The following is a 17,428-nucleotide window of genomic DNA, read 5'->3' on the forward strand; positions in this document are numbered from 1 at the left end:
GAGGGGAAAAAGAACCCATTTTTCCAGGGGATCGGCTCACAGTAAAACTGTGGCTATTGAGGGACCAGGTATAAGGCATCATGCACAAAAAAAACAACAACGATATAAGTGTGTGTATGTACGTGTATATATGTGTATATGTATATGTATATATATACCATATTAAATGAAGGGGGAAGTGCAGAGTGGAGACCCAACGCCCAAGTGTCGGCCAATGGAGATCCCCTCATAGAGGGGTTTAGGAGAGGAGATGGGTTAATTAGGGTGCGAGGTAGTACCGATGAAGAACACAGCTTTCCCCCAGATCCTGGATGCTTCCTCCCCCCAACTACCATGATCCGAATTCTACCTTGCAGGCCTGGATAGGACAGAGGCTGTACACTGGTACATATGAGGGCTGGAGGTACAGGGAATCCAGGGTGGATGATACCTTCAGGACCAAGGGTGTGAGGGATGATGCTGGGAGAGTGGAGGGTGAGTGGGTTGGAAAGGGGGAACTGATTACAAGGATCCACATGTGACCTCTTCCCTGGGAGAGGGACAGCAGAGAAGGGGGGAAGGGAGACTCTGGATAGGGCAAGATATGACAAAATAACGAGGTATAAATTACCAAGGGCACATGAGGGAGGGGGGAAAGGGGAGGGAGGGGGAAAAAAAGAGGACCTGATGCAAGGGGGTTAAGTGGAGAGCAAATGCCTTGAGAATGATTGGGGCAGGGATGTGCTTTATACAATTGATGTATGTATATGTATATGTAATTGATGTATGTATATGTATGGATGGTGATAAGAGTTGTATGAGTCCCTAATAAAATGTAAAAAAAGAAAAGAGGAGAAAAAAATGATTAGGGCAAAGACCGTACAGATGTGCTTTATACAATTGATGTATGTATATGTATGAACTGTGATAAGAATTGTATGAGCCCCTACTAAATTGTTAAAATTAAAAAAAAAACTGTGGCTATTTCCCAGCTGCCTTACCTTGAGCTTCTCAAACCGATCATTCAGGGATGCGACTTGATGGTCTCGATGACGGCCCACCAGTTTGCATAAGGCACAGATCAATTGGTCATCAGATACACAATACATATTCACTTTCTCATTCTCATGGTCCGGGCAGGTGATCCCTCGAAGGTGTGTGTCTGGCACTGGTTCTACCAGGCGATGGCTGGTGAAGGGTTTCTTGTTGGGGTGCGTGGCCCGCAGGCAACGGTCACAGTAGGAGACCTCACAGGTGACACAGGTTTTCACGGCATCCCGTGGGGGGTCCTGCTCACAGAACTGGCAAGCAATTCGCTCACTAGACATGGTGGTGCTGGGCCTGTAAGCCCTCTCCCGGCGGCTCTCACTTGGTGAATTGGGCCCACTGACGGAAGCCTTTTGGAAGCGGTCAATAATGTTCTGCAGGGTCACATTCCTCTTGAGGCCGTCCAGACCTCGGTGGTTCAGTGAGATAACATACCTACATGTAGGGCACTGGAAAGCAGTAATGGGTTCAATAGATTCACCAGAACTGCAGCTAGAGACCAAGATGCGATGGGCACAGCTAAAGCAGAGACTATGAGCACACGGGAGCAGAAGGGGGTCTTCAAACAACTCTAGGCAGATTGGACAGGTCAATTCCGACTCCAGTGTTTCCATCTTTAGTGAAAATAATCCTGCTGAGGCATTAAGAACCACAGAGGCTGGGCTTTCACCTGCAAGGAATAGAAAGCAAGAGGTATTCAGTCTTTCCAAAGGAAAAGGGAGATGTAGCATCATTATACATTGACCCATGGAGGTGTCACATGCTGGGCTCCCCAGGGATGCGTGAGCAATACGGAAAGCAATTTGGGAATTCATCAGAGAGTTGCTTCTGGGTTTCCCCTCCTTCGAACTTTGTTCTTGACAACTGCCTGGGTTTAGTTTTATTTTTCTACGCCTAGTGGCCACCTATGAATCCTGATTCACAGCTTAATGTTCCTGGCCCCGCTCACAAGATGGGTACGTACCATTCTCTAAACACATTCTCCACTGACTTGTCTGGTCTGGGACTCTGATGAACCCGAGGCCTTGATAAATTCTCCATCTCCACTCTCCAATATCATTCTCTATTTCACTTCAAAGTAAAATATGGGGGCTGTTCATATTTCAAATCCAGTGGAAAGAAAATAAGACTATATTTCAAAATAACTCTCTAGTTCTTGAAATGAATTCCATTCTGAGAGCCAGTGTGAAAAAAGAAGAAGGGACAGCTTTAGAAAAATGTCGTTCTCAGTGTAGGATCATTAAGTTCTACTTCTGAGTTTGGCTCTGACTTACTTCCTTTTTCCAGTCATGGAAATATCTACTCCATGCCATTGCTAATAACCTAAATGACTGGGGACAAAGAAGGTCATTTTTGCTTTTGCACCTTGACATGCATTTCAAAACAGCCTTCATCTTGTCAAGTTATACAGGAAATGATTTTAACTCTTGGACGTATGCCATGTTAGCCAAACCAAGCTGATTGCCATCGAGTCAATTCAGACTCATGATGACATTAAATAGGGTTTCCAAGGATGTAAATCTTTAAGGGAGCAGAGAGTCTGAACTTTCTTCTGGGAAGCTGCTGGCAAGTTGGAACCCCCAAACTTGCTGAGTAGTCCAATACTACTCGTGCTACTTCACTCAATGAACAAACTCACTGCCAGCAAGTTGATGCCAACTCAAAGCGACCCTATAGGACAGGGTAGAACTACCCCTATTTCTGAGTTTCTGAGACTCAAAGACTTTGGTCTCTTTCTTGCAAAGCAGCCGATGGTCTTGAACAGCTGACCTTGCAGTTAGTAGCCCGACTCGGAGCACACTGCACCACAAGGACTCCTTACACATGAATCAGCTCTCCAACTCACTGCTATTGAGTCGATGATGACTCATAGTGACCCCCACCCCTGAGGGTTGGAGAGACTGTAACTGTTCATGGAAGTAGAAAGCCCAGTCTGTCTTCCTTGGAGCTGCTGGTGGTTTCGAACTGCAGGCTAGGTGGATCGCAGTCCACCGCGTAATCACTTACACCACCAGGGCTATAGTTGCTGATAAATGCTGAAGACATTCGAGGGGGCGCTTCCAAAAGTTCGTGGGAAAATTCCACCATTTTTTTAGATTTTGATTTTCCAAGAACTTTCTGGAGCCCCCGCATATTACCTGGTGCCTTCAGTTTGGTTTTATTATCACATAAATGCCCACTGATTTTGCACAAGCCATCTGTGAAGCTCATTCCCACCCCTACCCCCCATCTCTTTTACTTCCTATACCAGGAAGCAAATCAAAATCAAGATGCCAATTATGCTCATCATATTAATTAGTGACATGAGCATTCAAAAATATCTGACAGCCAGACATGTTCAGATCTGGAGGCCTTCATTCTAGGCTAAGGTGTTTCACAGATGAAAAGAAGTCACCCAACTCATAAGCGACCAACCTCTTGCTTAATTCACAGGCATTTCTGCACTGATCCTGCCCTCAGGATTTCATTAAAACCTTCACACGCAAATTACTCTGTTAGCCATAGTGGAAGAAAACTATACAACTTATCTTACTGACTGAAGATGTTCATACACTGAATAAGAAAGAAGGGTATCTTTTAATCAAAAGATGAGTAGCGTTTGCTCACCATCCCCTGATCATCGGAAGCCATCATTAAGGCTTGACAATTTGATGCTACAATTGATACTGTACCGTACTAGCGTTTATCTACTCCCGTCAAGACTTACAGTCTCAGAAACCCTCAAGGGCAGTTCTACTGTGTCCTATAGGGTTACTGTGAGGCGGCAGCAACTTGATGGCAGTGGGTTTGCTTTTTGGTGCTCCTCACAGGACCTTAAAAACAGAGTACAACTGTACGTTGTGAATCAGTGGAATAGATCCCACCCCACCCCCAGCCCCCAAATTGTTTCTAAATAAAACCATGTAAGTGCACTAAAGTAACCTGTTACTTAATGGACATCTGTAGGAAATTAAGACTGTGCAAGTCCAGAATCTTTATGTAAAACACTCACTGCCCAGTTGGTTGACTAAGTTCAGATGTGTGCAATAGCCACTTTTTTAAAAAGTGAGACTGTGGCATTTTTATTTTTACAGTTTGAAATGATTTGAAAATTGTTTGGCCCAAGATTTTATAGCTTAGAACATCTATCAGCATTTCTTTATAGAGGCTAAAAAATCATGCAGTTAAGATGCACATCGTTCATAGAATCTTAGAATTGTAAGAGATCATGGGTAGTGCAACTTTCAACTAACTCAATAGGAATGTTGCCTTAAATAGCTCCAGCCTGAAGTCTCTCAGATGCTCAAATTCAACATGTCCGTAAATGGGCTTATTGTCTCAGTCATATCTGTTCCTCTAGCTTCCCTAATCAGGTGACTAGCACCATCCAAGACTAGAAACCCAGGAGGTCACCCATTTCCATAGTATCACCTCAGTGCCCGCCTGGTGGCTTCCAGAATATTCTGTTTTATTGCATTCACATATCTGCCACTCCAACTCATTCTTCTTGCTCCTTGATGGCATGAGTTATATCTTTTCTTTTAATCTATACCACAGCACTTCACATAATCTCAACACACACACACACAAACTAACACTGCCGTAGAGTCGATTCTGTCTCATAGGAACCCTATAGGACAGGGTAGAACTGCCCCTATGGATTTCGAAGACTATAATTCTTTAGTGGCATAGAAAACCTACCAACGGTAGACCTTGGAGTTAGCAGCCTGGCGGCATAACCACAACATCACCAGGGTTTCTGCTCACATTGGCTAGGTGTCAAGTAATTGTTAAATGAAAGACTCTTTCAACTAAAATAAGGACCGTAATATGGGATCTAGCACTTATAGAGCACTTACAGGAAGCCTGCATGTGAGGAAGGTATTAGTGTTATACCCATGCTAGGGCTAGAAAATTGAGACTCCAATCAGGGACATCCAACAAGTTATGGGGCGGGGCCCTGGGCCAAACTTTCCTCTACATTTTGATTCCAATCATCGCACTCCTTTCCCTAAAGTTTATTTTGACTATTCACTAGAGGTCTTCTGAGAGCAGATTTCTGCTTCTATTTTTGTCTCTCTGTGGCCCTTTGCGATTCTCCAAATCTGTCAGAGAATTTCAGAATCACATGCCTTCTAAGCCTGTCTCCACCTCACACTGCATTTATTACTATCAATTCTAAATGGCGTTCAGCTTCCTGTCCTCAATTTTTGGGTTGAAAGCTACCTGAGAGATTTGAGGAAGGACTCCGAGCCAAAATGACAGCAGGCAGGGAACATTTGCTGAAAGAAAAAAGATCACAGCTCTCCTAATTTCTTAGAAAAATGTCCGCATCAATTCCTATGTCCAGAGGAGGGGTTCTTCAATGTTCCCTCGTAAACTTGTTCCTGAGTCAATGTGACATTTGAACCTCACTATGAAATATTGAGCATGGGAGAGTATGCTGTGGGTCAGGAGTCCCTTGGATAATAAGATTCTAACAGGCTTTTAAAACTAGGGAGTTCTTAATCTCCTAGAACTGTTTGCAGAATATTGTCTGTCATCTGTGACTTTTCCCGGGAAGATCAATGCCAAAAGCTTTCAAGAGATTCTCAAAGAGTCCCTGACCAACTAAAGAAGCAAACAACTGTGATCTAAAATAACATTCAGTGAGGCAACAAAAAAATCTCGATTTGGCCTTTTATCTCTGCTTTCTAGCAATAATTCATGGAGTTTAATAGCCATCAAGATCACCTGTTTGTTTTTTAATACAGCCAGGCAACACATTGAACACATGTAAATGAGTCAGAGCTGCATAGGTCCAACCTCAGGAGACGGCATAATGAAATCAATAATATATATCTTGATCTTGTGTATATATATTAGCACCAGTTTGTATATTCATTGAGACCCCCAAGGAGTGGAAGACTCTGGCCTCTCTCCTTTGGGTGAGAACAGGCATGCCTGGAAGAACATGGCATTTTCTGAAGAACAGTGGAACCATGGGAGTCTTGTGCTTCAGCATCTCCCAGACCTTGTAAAATGCATCAATTCACTTGTACTTGCGTCCTTTCTTGTGATAATAAATGAGTTCAAGTATAGGTAGTCCCCTTGCTTTCTGAGTCATTCTAGCAAATGACTGAATCCACGGGAACAGAGAGAAAGGGGCATGTGGGTGGTTGGTGTCAGAGAAAACGAGGGCCAAAAAAATATACACATGAATTATCTTGACATTTTTGAAAATTAGCCAGGTCAGGTTTAGAAATGCGCCTACCTTAACTCACTTTGGGCTTATAAAGACTACTATAATGTATTCCACTCTTGCTCATTTTATCTAGCTTGTCTATACCGCGTCTCTCTGTTGTACATGTGTGTCTCAGAGTAAGTGCTCTTTGCTCAACTGTGAGGAGCTGACTCTCTTTTGTCAACGTCTTTGAACAGATGTTCATTGCATCTCTCATTTATGAGGCTGCCTTGTTCATGCATTCCTGATATTTCAATATCCTTTTAACTCTTCCCCATTTCTCTTATCCCCTTGATTATCCAAGCACTCCCTCCCCCCATAATTTACTGAGCACTATGCAATACTCTTTACACATGTATGGTCTCATCTAATTTTCAGAACAACCTTCTAAGACATAAAGGCACTATTATTACCCACAAAGGGGAGCTTGTCCAGGGTCGCACTGTTTGAAAATAGCAGCACAATGATTTAAACACAGAACAAAACTGAGGTTCCAGAAATAAACCCATATACTTATGGTCAACTAATTTGGAATGTCACTACAATTCAATAAGAGAATGGATAATCAGGAACCACTGCATCTCCATATGTAACAGGATGAAGTTGGACTTCTACTTCACACCAGACACAAAAATTAACTCAAAAATGAAGCAAAGGGCCATCTAGCTCAGAAGCAAAAAAGCCCACATGGAAGAAGTATACCGGTCAGTGCGATCACGAGGTGCCAAAGGGACCAGGTATAAGGCATCATGCAAAAAAAAAAAAAGATATATGTGTGTATGTGTATGTATGTGTGTATGTATGTGTATATATGTGTATATATGTATATATATACCATATTGAATGAAGGGGGAAGTGCAGAGTGGAGCCCCAAGGCCCAAGTGTCGGCCAATGGAGATCCCCTCATAGAGGGGTTTAGGAGAGGAGATGGGTTAATTAGGGTGCGAGGTAGTACCGATGAAGAACACAGCTTTCCCCCAGATCCTGGATGCTTCCTCCCCCCAACTACCATGATCCGAATTCTACCTTGCAGGGCTGGATAGGGCAGAGGTTGTACACTGGTACATATGAGGGCTGGAGGTACAGGGAATCCAGGGTGGATGATACCTTCAGGACCAAGGGTGTGAGGGGTGATGCTGATGCTGGGAGAGTGGAGGGTGAGTGGGTTGGAAAGGGGGAACTGATTACAAGGATCCACATGTGACCTCCTCCCTGGGAGAGGGACGGCTGAGAAGGGGGGGAAGGGAGACTCCGGATAGGGCAAGATATGACAAAATAACGATGTATAAATTACCAAGGGCACATGAGGGAGGGGGGAGCGGGGAGGGAGGGGAAAAAAAGAGGACCTGATGCAAAGGGTTTAAGTGGAGAGCAAATGCTTTGAGAATGATTGGGGCAGGGAATGTATGGATGTGCTCTATACAATTGATGTATGTATATGTATAGATTGTGATAAGAGTTGTATGAGTCCCTAATAAAATGTAAAAAAAGAAAAGAGGAGGAAAAAAAGAGAAAATGATTAGGGCAAAGAATGTACAGATGTGCTTTATACAATTGATGTATGTATAAGTATGGACTGTGATAAGAGTTGTATGAGCCCCTAATAAATTGTTTTAAAAAAATGAACCAAAGACATTCTAAGAGCTAAAACTGTACAACTCTTGGAAGAAAACAAAGGTTCAAACCTTAAGGCCTTATAGTTTGCAGTCGTTTGTAGATGACACACCAGAAGCACAATCAAAGAAAATATAGATAAATTCGACAACATAAACATTTATGAACTAAAGGATGCCATCAAGAAATCAAAAGAAGCGAATGTTGATGGTTGAGGGGGGCAGAGGGTCGAGGTGAGGGAAGCAAGAATCAAAACAAAACAACCCAGATTATGAAATAATGAAAAGGAAATAAAAAAGATACCTCACAGGATGGTAGAAGATTTTTGGAATGTGCATCTGGAAATAAACAGAACCTACATTAACTCAAAAACAAAACTTATCTGATTTTGAACGGTCAAGGAATTCAAAAACTTATTCATCCAAAGAAAATATCTAAATGACCAGTAAGCAAGCACAAGAAAAGGTGCTCAGCATCATTTACCTTCATGAAAATTCAAATCCAAGGGGGGAAAAAACACCACTTAACTCCCATTGTTAGTTGCAGATTATAACTCAAAAGGAAAATGTGCTACATCCATGTAATAAAGCATTACTTGGTCACACAAATGAATTAAGTATAGACACAATTACCACGTGGGGGAATGTTAAAAAGCCTTATGCTAAGGTAAAAAAAGAGTCCTGGCAGTTTATGGTTACTTGTGGGGGGGGTCGGGGGGGCGCTCCGTGGAAAGGTTGGCAGTTAGGGCAGTTCGAAACCACTTGCAGGCTCCGGTTCCCAGTGGAGAAAGACAGTCTTGGAAAACCTCCAGTGGCAGCTCCACCCTGTCTTCTAGGGTCACTATGCGTTGTAATCAACTCGACAGCAGTGAGAATGGGAAGGTAAAAAGCGCCAATACACAAGGCTGTGTATTATATGATTCCGTTTGTATGAAATGCCCAGAATTTGGAAACCCATACGGGCAAAAAGTGGCTTAGTGTTTGTCAAGGGCTTTGGGTAGAGAAAGAAATAAAAGTTAGTGCTAAGGGGTATGAGATTTCTCTGGGGAGTGATACAAATGTTCTGGAATTAGAGGATACTGGTTGTACAATTTGGTAAATATACTACATGCCATTGAATGGTTAATACATATAGCTCAATGGGGGGAGGGGGACAAGTGTTCAAACCCAGGTCTGTCTGACTCTAGAGTGTGAACAGTTAACCTTTATACTACACTGTCAATTATGTAATTATGAAACGTGACTAAACTCTATTGTATTGCTTACTCCTCTCCATGGTTTATCTAGGTCAGCGATTCCCTCCCTGTCTAGGTTTCATAACACCCTGGGATAGAGCTAATGATCAGTGGATTTCAGAAAATGCTCAGCTCCAGAGTTTTTGTCACTTAAAAAATATGAGTCCTGCAATAAACTTATTCCTGTTATCAGAAAATACTTTTAACACAAGGAAGTGAGGTAGGACAAAAATAAAACAATGGCAGAGTGTTGCAAGGTTTAAAAGTTTGTGAATCACTAATCTGTGTAGACTTAGAGTGTGCTAAGGATAAAGACAGAAAGACAGGATGTAAATCTGATAGGGTGTGACCCATGGACAGGTAAGCATGAAGCTTTTGTAGAAAACACAATTGCCTGTCATAAGAAACATGCTGGTTGGGGTGGGGGTGTGGTGGGGGGGGCAGAGGTACACAAAACCAAGTATCTTGTTAAGAAAGAAATGCCCATGTCCACATACATTTCCTTACCCATCCACTGCCATCAAGTCACTTAAGGACTCAGAGCAATCTTATATAGGGTCTTCTGAGATTATAAATCCTTACAATTGGGCCTTATCGGTCTCCCAAGGAGTGGCTAGTAGGTTTGAATTGCCAACTTTGATCATCCTTGCCTGATAGTGCATGCAAACACCTTCCTAGTTCCTTCTGTATCATTTGTTTGCTGCCTTATAGAGATTGTGGTCATGTATGTACACAGGGATAAAATATGTGTATTTATGTATTTGCCCGTACTCTACTAGAGAACTGTTTCCATGTCGGTAATCTTTACCCCATTAAAAAAAACAAAATAAAAAAACCCATTGTCACTGCTATTTCAAATTTTGCACAATTGAATTCCCACTTAATCCATCTAGTTTTCCTCTTCCAGGTCTACAGAAGACTGTTCTAGTCTCTCACTATATCCCCAGGAAACCACAGTCTCTCCTCTCCATAGAAAAGCCATGAGGGTGAAACCTAGCCTGACCTTTGGGCAGTAAGTAAACAGAATTGCACTGACAAAACAAAAACAAATTAATATAAAATAAACAACACTCACCAGTATATTAACATTAATGTCCCAGGAGCTCTTCCTTAAGCCACTAGAAACTTTCTCTGCCTTTGGGGATGAGTGAATGAGCCCTGGGCTAGTGTGATGTTTTCTCAACTCTTAAATGTCATTCAACTTAGACTAGAATCACCAGATGTGTTATCTCTTAAAGATGCTTTCCAGCCTTGCATCCTAAAATTCCAAAGCTCATGCTATCTATTACACCCATAGGAAAGATAGCTTGGATTATTATAAACTAGTCCTTAAAAACAGATGTTTTTGTTTATGAGTGTGACTAAGAAGGCTAACAAGTAATATGCTTCATCACCAAAGGAACTGCCGGAGCTTTTCCTTGGTTGAACCAACGAGCTGATGGTTTTGACTGTTAAAGCGCAAGGAAACTACAGTGAATCATTCCGAGGAGAATGAGAAAGGAAGGCAATCAAGTCCCCCCTCCCCCAAACCAAACTCTCTGCCATCCAGTTAATTCCAACTCATAGTGATCTTATAGGAAGGAGTAAAACTGGCCCCTGTGGGTTTCTGAGGTTGTGACTCTTTATGGGAGTAGAAAACCTCCTCTTTCTCCCGAGGGAGTTGCAAACCACTTTCAAACTGCAAAGCTTGTGGTTAGTAGCCCAAATCTTATACCACTACTATTAGGAAAGGACTCCTTGAAACTTAAAAAAAAAAAAAGTCATTTGAGAACATAAAAGGTAACCAACGTATAGAATTCTCAACTTAAAGGATAAGGATTGGAAATAGAAACCTGGAGGGGGGGGAAGGACTAGGGAGTAGTAACCATAAGTAATAAAAATTATTTTACATTGGTGTAGCATTTAATGCTTTTCAAACTGATTTCAAAGTCAATGTCTTAGTATATGTGCTGCTGAAGCGAGCACGAAAGTCAATGTCTTGTTTGTTCCTCATACTCAAGTCTGGATATAGTCTTGGATGTAAACCAAAATAGACCAGCAGTCCTAGGTAAGCCATTGAAACTATTGGGGACATAACTTCCACATCTGTCAAATGGAAACAATATTGCCTGTTCTACCCAGCTCACAATCTTTTGGGAGCATCACATGAAGGTAAAATAAAATGATCAGCCTGATTTAAAAATCCATCACACATCTGTAGATCATCAATGCAAAACCAATTATGAAGGAACGTCAAAGTATTTGTAAATCCATATCCCTAACACATGGTAGACATCATAATGGAAAACTACTACATTCTCCCACAAGTTTCCTGGAAGACCCTGGGTCTGACTGGGATTTATCATATGCTCCGTTGCGCCCCCGCCCCCAATTACGCTGCAATTTCCTTAAAGAATGAACTGTCTTTTTTTCCACTTAAATTTTCATCCCGCACACAGAGAGCTCAAGACTAGAGGTTGATTACCAACTGATAAAGAGAGCTAAAGCGAGTGCCTATTTTAATGGGTTATTAAAGTCTACTTAATAGTCCATAGTACGTAGACTTCATTATTTTTTACCCTACAGGAATGAGCGCTAAGTCTAACCTTTGGGGTACATAATACAATAGAATCATAAACATCCCACTGAACAGCAAAAGAGTGGAACTAAAAGTTCTGAACCTACTAAGAAATGCATTAGGCAAGGCAACAGGCACTAGAATTGAATAGGGATCGTAAGTACAACTCACAACAACTTCACCTGCATGCAGATTACACTGGTTGTTGCAAGGCTGGGAAAACAAATGGGTAAACGCTTGATTTACCTACCAACACCTGTACAGCTTTCCCTCTCTGATGGGGCTGCTTTTCCCAAACTCTGCTATCCTTTGGAACATTTGTATATTTCTACATGTTCAATGGCACACCTGGCAGACAGTCATTTCTTCTTTTAAATAATACAATTGGCAGTATGTGGATATAGGGCATGCTGTGTAATATTAGGCCCAGAGGCCCCCAAGGTCAGGTCAAAAATAAGAGAGAGAGAACAGAGGACTACTTGGTAATCAAGCTTCTAGGCAGGGAACTGCAAGGATCCTAGCAGCGTTGAACAAAGGGCTATGGACAAAATAATGAGGGGGTCTGCATTGTAAACCATCTTCCCATCTCAGGGTTGTATACATTCAGACACTTCACTAGCCTGCATTAACATTGTTTACCTTGGCTATGCCTTAAGCTCCTATGGGGCAAATGATAAACACTGAGGTTGTAGGTATCAAAGGGATATTAGGTTATATAATGGGCTGGCTATCAGACCGTCTGGTTCCTGAAAAGGGAAGGATCCAGAGACTGGGGAATGGTTCATGAACCAGAGAAGTCTGACCTGTAGGAAAAAAAGACAGAGACAAAGTCCAAGGTCAGCCGGTCAGGCTGCAGGGAGGCAAGAACTCAAGTAGTACAGCTCTCACATTGGCGCTTAGCGAACTAACCCATTTAGGCAGAACCAGTATTGTTGAGACCTGAAATACATTAGAAGCAACACCATCTTGGTACCAAAATGTCACTCAACAAAAAGTGAACAGTTTTGAATGCCCTTGAACTGTTGTACATCTGGTGTCAACATGTTATACCCTATAGTTTGATGAGGCCGTGCTTTAAGTCAAGACATCCAGCTTAGATAGAGGCGCTCTGCAAGCACAGGGCCTCATTTTCTCTTCGCAGAGAAGAAAGGACCAAAACCAACCATGCTGAACAGAGATGAAGCATTCCCTAGCCTCCACTAGCAACAGAAGCCAATAACATCAGAAGCCAATAACATAACAGCTAATAAGTCACCCATCTCCTCTCTCTCTCTCTCTCTCTCTCTCTCTCTCTCTCTCTCTCTCTCTCTCTCTCTCTCTCACACACACACACACACACAAACACACACGCGCACGCGCACACACCACTGCCAACAAATACCTCCAAAGAATAGCCATTTGAGACACATCTCTTGCTTCTGCCTTGGTTTTGCCTCCATTTTAGGGCTGAAGGTTAGTAGTTGGCAAACTGCAGCTCTGTAACAGAAAAATAAGGCTTTCTACTCCTATAAAGGGTCACAGTCTCAAACCCACAAAGGCAGTTCTACCCTAGCCTATAAGGGTTTCTTGCAAATATAATTGACTCAATGGCAACAAGTTTGGTTTTTGTTGAGTGTTCCACTGTGTACTGAGGCATAAAGACACTCTCTTCCCTTCACCCAGCCAGTGAGGTTTGCTGAGTGCTAAAGACCGACTCCCCTTCAGTAGTTCCTTAGAGATTGTTGTGGTGTCTGCAGATTTTATGGGAGGAGGGCGGAAGGGATGGAGAGGCTCACTGCCTTCAGCGATTTGGGGGTGCAATCATGAGGCTCCGCTGGCACTGTATGAGGACCTGCAAGTTGGAGCAAGTTGCCCTGCCCTTAGAGAAGGGATTAACTAAATCACCTAAATCAGTTTGCACTGTTCAGTTGATATGTCCGTGGAGCACCCAAGTCACTGAGATTTGCAGCAAGACTTCCTGAAGTGGGCCTTCTTTCAAGGTACAACATGCTGAGAAGTCTAGTAGCTCTGAAATTCCATGGAAGCAATCATCCCTTTCTGCCCCTAGTCACTCTAACCCTGCCCTGCATAGACAGCCTCTCCAAGTTCAAATCTGGAAGTTACAAATATGGAGATAGGTTGTGAACCAGCAGGAGACCAAAATACCGGACCAAGTCTGGACCTTCCTGCCTGTTAGTGGAAGCCTCTGCACATTGTAGGTGCTTCATAAACATTGTTGACTCACCACTGCCTCCATGCTAATCATGCTTCTAGAGCCATGCCCAACATGACATATGTCACTTTTCAGTGGAAACTACCTATGCCCCTCTGTAGGCTCGAAGTGGGAGCGGTCATGTTTTACAAATGCGTCTGACTCAGATCACCAAGTTGGAATACATTTTGAGTGATTCAAATCATAACTGCCTACATAATCACCAGTACTCTGTATGTCTAGTTTTATGTGTGTTTCCATTCAATTGTATATTTGTTTTTTTTTAAAGAAAAAGACTTAAAATAGTACAATAGATTTGTCTACCAGGCTGGGTCCTACAAGTTAAGCCTTCCACTAAACTAGGTTCCTACTTCTTGCTCAGCCTATCAAAAGGCTAAAAGGTAAAGGCAGTACTTTCTTTGAGAAGTATAATGCCGAGGGTTTATAGACCCCTTTCAACTTCAAAAGACCCCTCGCTAAGACTCACAATACTCTGCACACGGTCTTATGCCCCAGACATGAGAGCATCAACCAGGAAAGAAAGATCGTCCAGAAGCACCAAGGAAGCCAAGGCCAGTGCGCTATCCGCTTTGGGAAGAACTCTCTGATCTTGGCGCCTAGACATGTATTTCAACTACATAAATCAAAATGTATGGAGCAATCAGGAGAAATCTAATTCCCATTATACAGCTGTGATAACTCGATTGGGTGGCAATGTATATATATTTAAAAGGTAACATATAGCAAAATCTGTTTCTCCTTCAGGGCAATGATTAGAAGAGAAAGGAGGTTCTTAGAGGTGGTGGGGGAGGGTGCTAACAGGCTGGGACTGAGCAGACACAGCTTCCAAAACAGAGAGAGGAGAGAAAAGGGAGGGAAGCCTCCCTAGTCAGCTTTCCTGATACTATTAGATATTGCCACAACACGGATTTGATTTATGAGAGGGAGCCCAATGGAGTTAAAGGCAGCCCTTCTGGCTCAATCTGAGGCACTCCCTACACCCCCGGTGTTGTGTGTGTGTCTCACCCACACATACACAGGCCTTTTTTATGAACATCGTTTCCTATATATTTCCCTTTGAAGGGCCCCTCTGAGAGGCCTGGTGTTGCCAATGTTCCAGGAGCATCTGCTAAAGCATTTGTTTGTTTTTGCTTTGGGAGCCCACCCAGAGGCCTTCCAGGAGCAAGACCCTGCACTCTGCTGCCATAAAGATTAGTTTTGGAAACCTTAGGGGGCAGTTCCCAATCTCTGAGTCAGAATTGACTACCACCACCACCACCACTGGATAGCACCAATGGGCCCGGCTGGGCACTCTTCCAGCAGCCAGAAAGGGGGGCTGTTCCAGTCCCAACCATCTGCTTCCAAAAGGTCATCGCCTAGAGCACCCTCTGGACTAGAGTTTGACGCTGACGTGTGTTCATCAGCTACCAACAACCACCCTTTTCTTTTAACCGCAGACACACAACCAGTACCAGAGCCACTCCACCCCCCTCCCCACACACACATCCTCCCCCTTCAGAAATTCTAAAAAAGAAAGCAAACGTGGTTTAAAAAGCCAGAGACTGCATGGCCTGCAGCTTAATGGAGTGCACAGGTTAATGAGGGAAAGGCGGGGGCGGGGGCGGCTCAGGAGGGGGCAGGAGAGGGTACTGAGAGAACAGGGTGGGTACATAAGGGTGTGCCAAGGTAGGACGGTGGTGAGTAAATAGGAGGGAAGGTAGGGGCATCTGGAAGAGGAAGAGGGTAAGGGAAAAACCAAAGGACCCCGGGATCCCCATTTCCTGCCCTGGGAAGAAATGCCAAGGAAACACCAGGCTGTGCCGCACCAAGCGCTAAAGGAACCGACCCCTCTCTCTTCGCAAATTACGTGTCCGCCAATCTCCTCCACCCAGAAGAGTTAGGATGAAACCCTGCCCCCTCCCCCCCCCACCCCATTCCGTCGCCATCTGTCTTGGGGGCAGATGGGAAGTTTGCCTTCGCCCTCCTCCAGAGCTGGCGGCCCAGGCTAGGCCAGAGAGAACGAAGCACCAGCGGCGGAGACTCGCCGCTCGGGCAGCCCCCGGGATGAAGTTTGGAGGGGCCTCCGCGCTGGCAGGCTGTCCGCAGCATCCCTGGCGGCCGGCCGGCCACGGGAGCGTGGGAAGGCGGCGGTGCCCTTTCCCAGACTCTCCCCCACCCCCACCCCCGGGCGCCCAGGGCGCGGCTCCCGGGCCAAGCCTGGCCGCGCGGGAGGCCTCGGCCGCCCCCTGCCCGTCCACCCCCGGGCACACTCCCGTCCCAGGAGGGCAGCGGCGCGGCGGGGAGGCAGGGCAGGGCCGGCCCAGGCCCTCCGCCTCCACCTCCTGGAAGCTCCTGCCCCGCCGCGCCCCAGAGCCCTTGGCCCGGCCGGGCCATGGCGGCACCTGAGGGGCGCGCGGAGCCGGGGGGAGGGGCCCGGCCCGGCGGGGCCGCGTGCGGGGGAGCGTGTTACCAGGAGCGTTCTCTGGGACCAGCCATCTCCTCAGCGGCAGCGGAGGGCGCCGGCCGCTCGCCTCCCTCCGCGGCGCGCTGGCTCGGGCTCCGGCGCCAGCTCCCGGGCCGCCGCCGCCACCGCCGCCGCTGCTCTAGGCCGCCGGCCGCCTGCACCGCCTTCGCGCGGGCCGCCGCCGCCGCGCAGCAGCCGGGATCCGCCCGCCCGCGCGCCCCGCCGATACCCGCCCGGCCGCCGCGCCGCAGCCGCGGCTGAATCTCCGGAGCCAAACTTAAAGAGTTTTCGCCCCTCCGTCCAGGAGCAGCACCATGACACCGCGGAGGCACCACACTGTCGTTTCCGCCGCCGCAGAGAGAGAGAGAGAGAGAGAGAGAGAGAGAGAGAGAGAGAGAGAGAGAGAGAGAGAGAGAGAGAGAGAGAGAGAGAGGCGATCCCTTCGCAAAGGGGGGCTGGGGGGGACCAGCAGGGCTGGGGCTAATGCCGGAGGGAGGACCCGCAGGACTCCGGCAGGAGGGGCCCTCGGCTACCTTCATGGGCTCACCTTCGGCCGCCCCCGCCACTCCCGGCTCCCCCAGCCCCTCCTCGGGAGGCACGTCTGCCTCTGCTCTCCCCTGGCAGGAGTGACCGGAGAAACCTGAGAGAGCAAAGGCGGCGGGTGGGTGGGGTTCGCGTTACTACTGTACCTACCAGCTGATTCCAGCGGCCTTTTCTCCAGCGCCCTGTCATCTTGAAGGAAGACACACCGAGAGGGGCCCGGGCGGGCGTGTGCGTGTGTGTGCGCGCGCGCGTGTGAGTGAGTGAGTGAAAGCGAGAGAACTGAATGTGTGAGGAATGCAAAAGGAAGACTAGCCAAACTCTTCTCTCACCCGCCCTCCACCACCGCCCCTCTCACCCGCCCCGCCCCGCCCCACCAACAGCCCCAGGTTAGAACTACAAACAGGCTGGTGAAACCGGCAAGGAGAAGAAAGTGTCTGGGTCCACGCGCAGGTCCTCAGATGAAGCTGCTCTATGTAAAGTTAACTACAAAGTCAAACCAAAATAGTGGAGGAGACAGAATGGGGCAGACAATTGAAGGAAACCCAACCCCTCTTTATTTTACAAAGGGAGAAAGGCGTGTTTTATTGGCCTTAAGC

At 45.7% G+C, this 17,428-nt stretch overlaps 1 protein-coding gene across 4 annotated transcripts in view; it reads right to left on the reverse strand.

Annotated features, from left to right (window-relative positions):
• MID2 (midline 2) overlaps positions 1 to 17,138 on the reverse strand; it is a 133,315-nt gene extending 116,177 nt beyond the window's left edge. For 2 of the 4 annotated variants that reach the window (XM_075539209.1, XM_075539208.1), the window contains exon 1: positions 981 to 1,696. In XM_075539209.1, the coding sequence (XP_075395324.1) occupies positions 981 to 1,640 (660 nt within the window). In that variant the 5' untranslated portion in view covers positions 1,641 to 1,696. Of the gene's footprint in view, positions 1 to 980; positions 1,697 to 16,295; positions 16,410 to 16,982 lie in introns of those variants that run through there. The other 2 variants (XM_075539210.1, XM_075539211.1) reach the window with 2 other exon arrangements.
• Between the last annotated feature and the right edge of the window lie 290 nt (positions 17,139 to 17,428).

The sequence above is a fragment of the Tenrec ecaudatus genome, chromosome X (assembly GCF_050624435.1).
Source record: "Tenrec ecaudatus isolate mTenEca1 chromosome X, mTenEca1.hap1, whole genome shotgun sequence".
NCBI classification, from domain to species: Eukaryota; Metazoa; Chordata; class Mammalia; order Afrosoricida; family Tenrecidae; genus Tenrec; species Tenrec ecaudatus.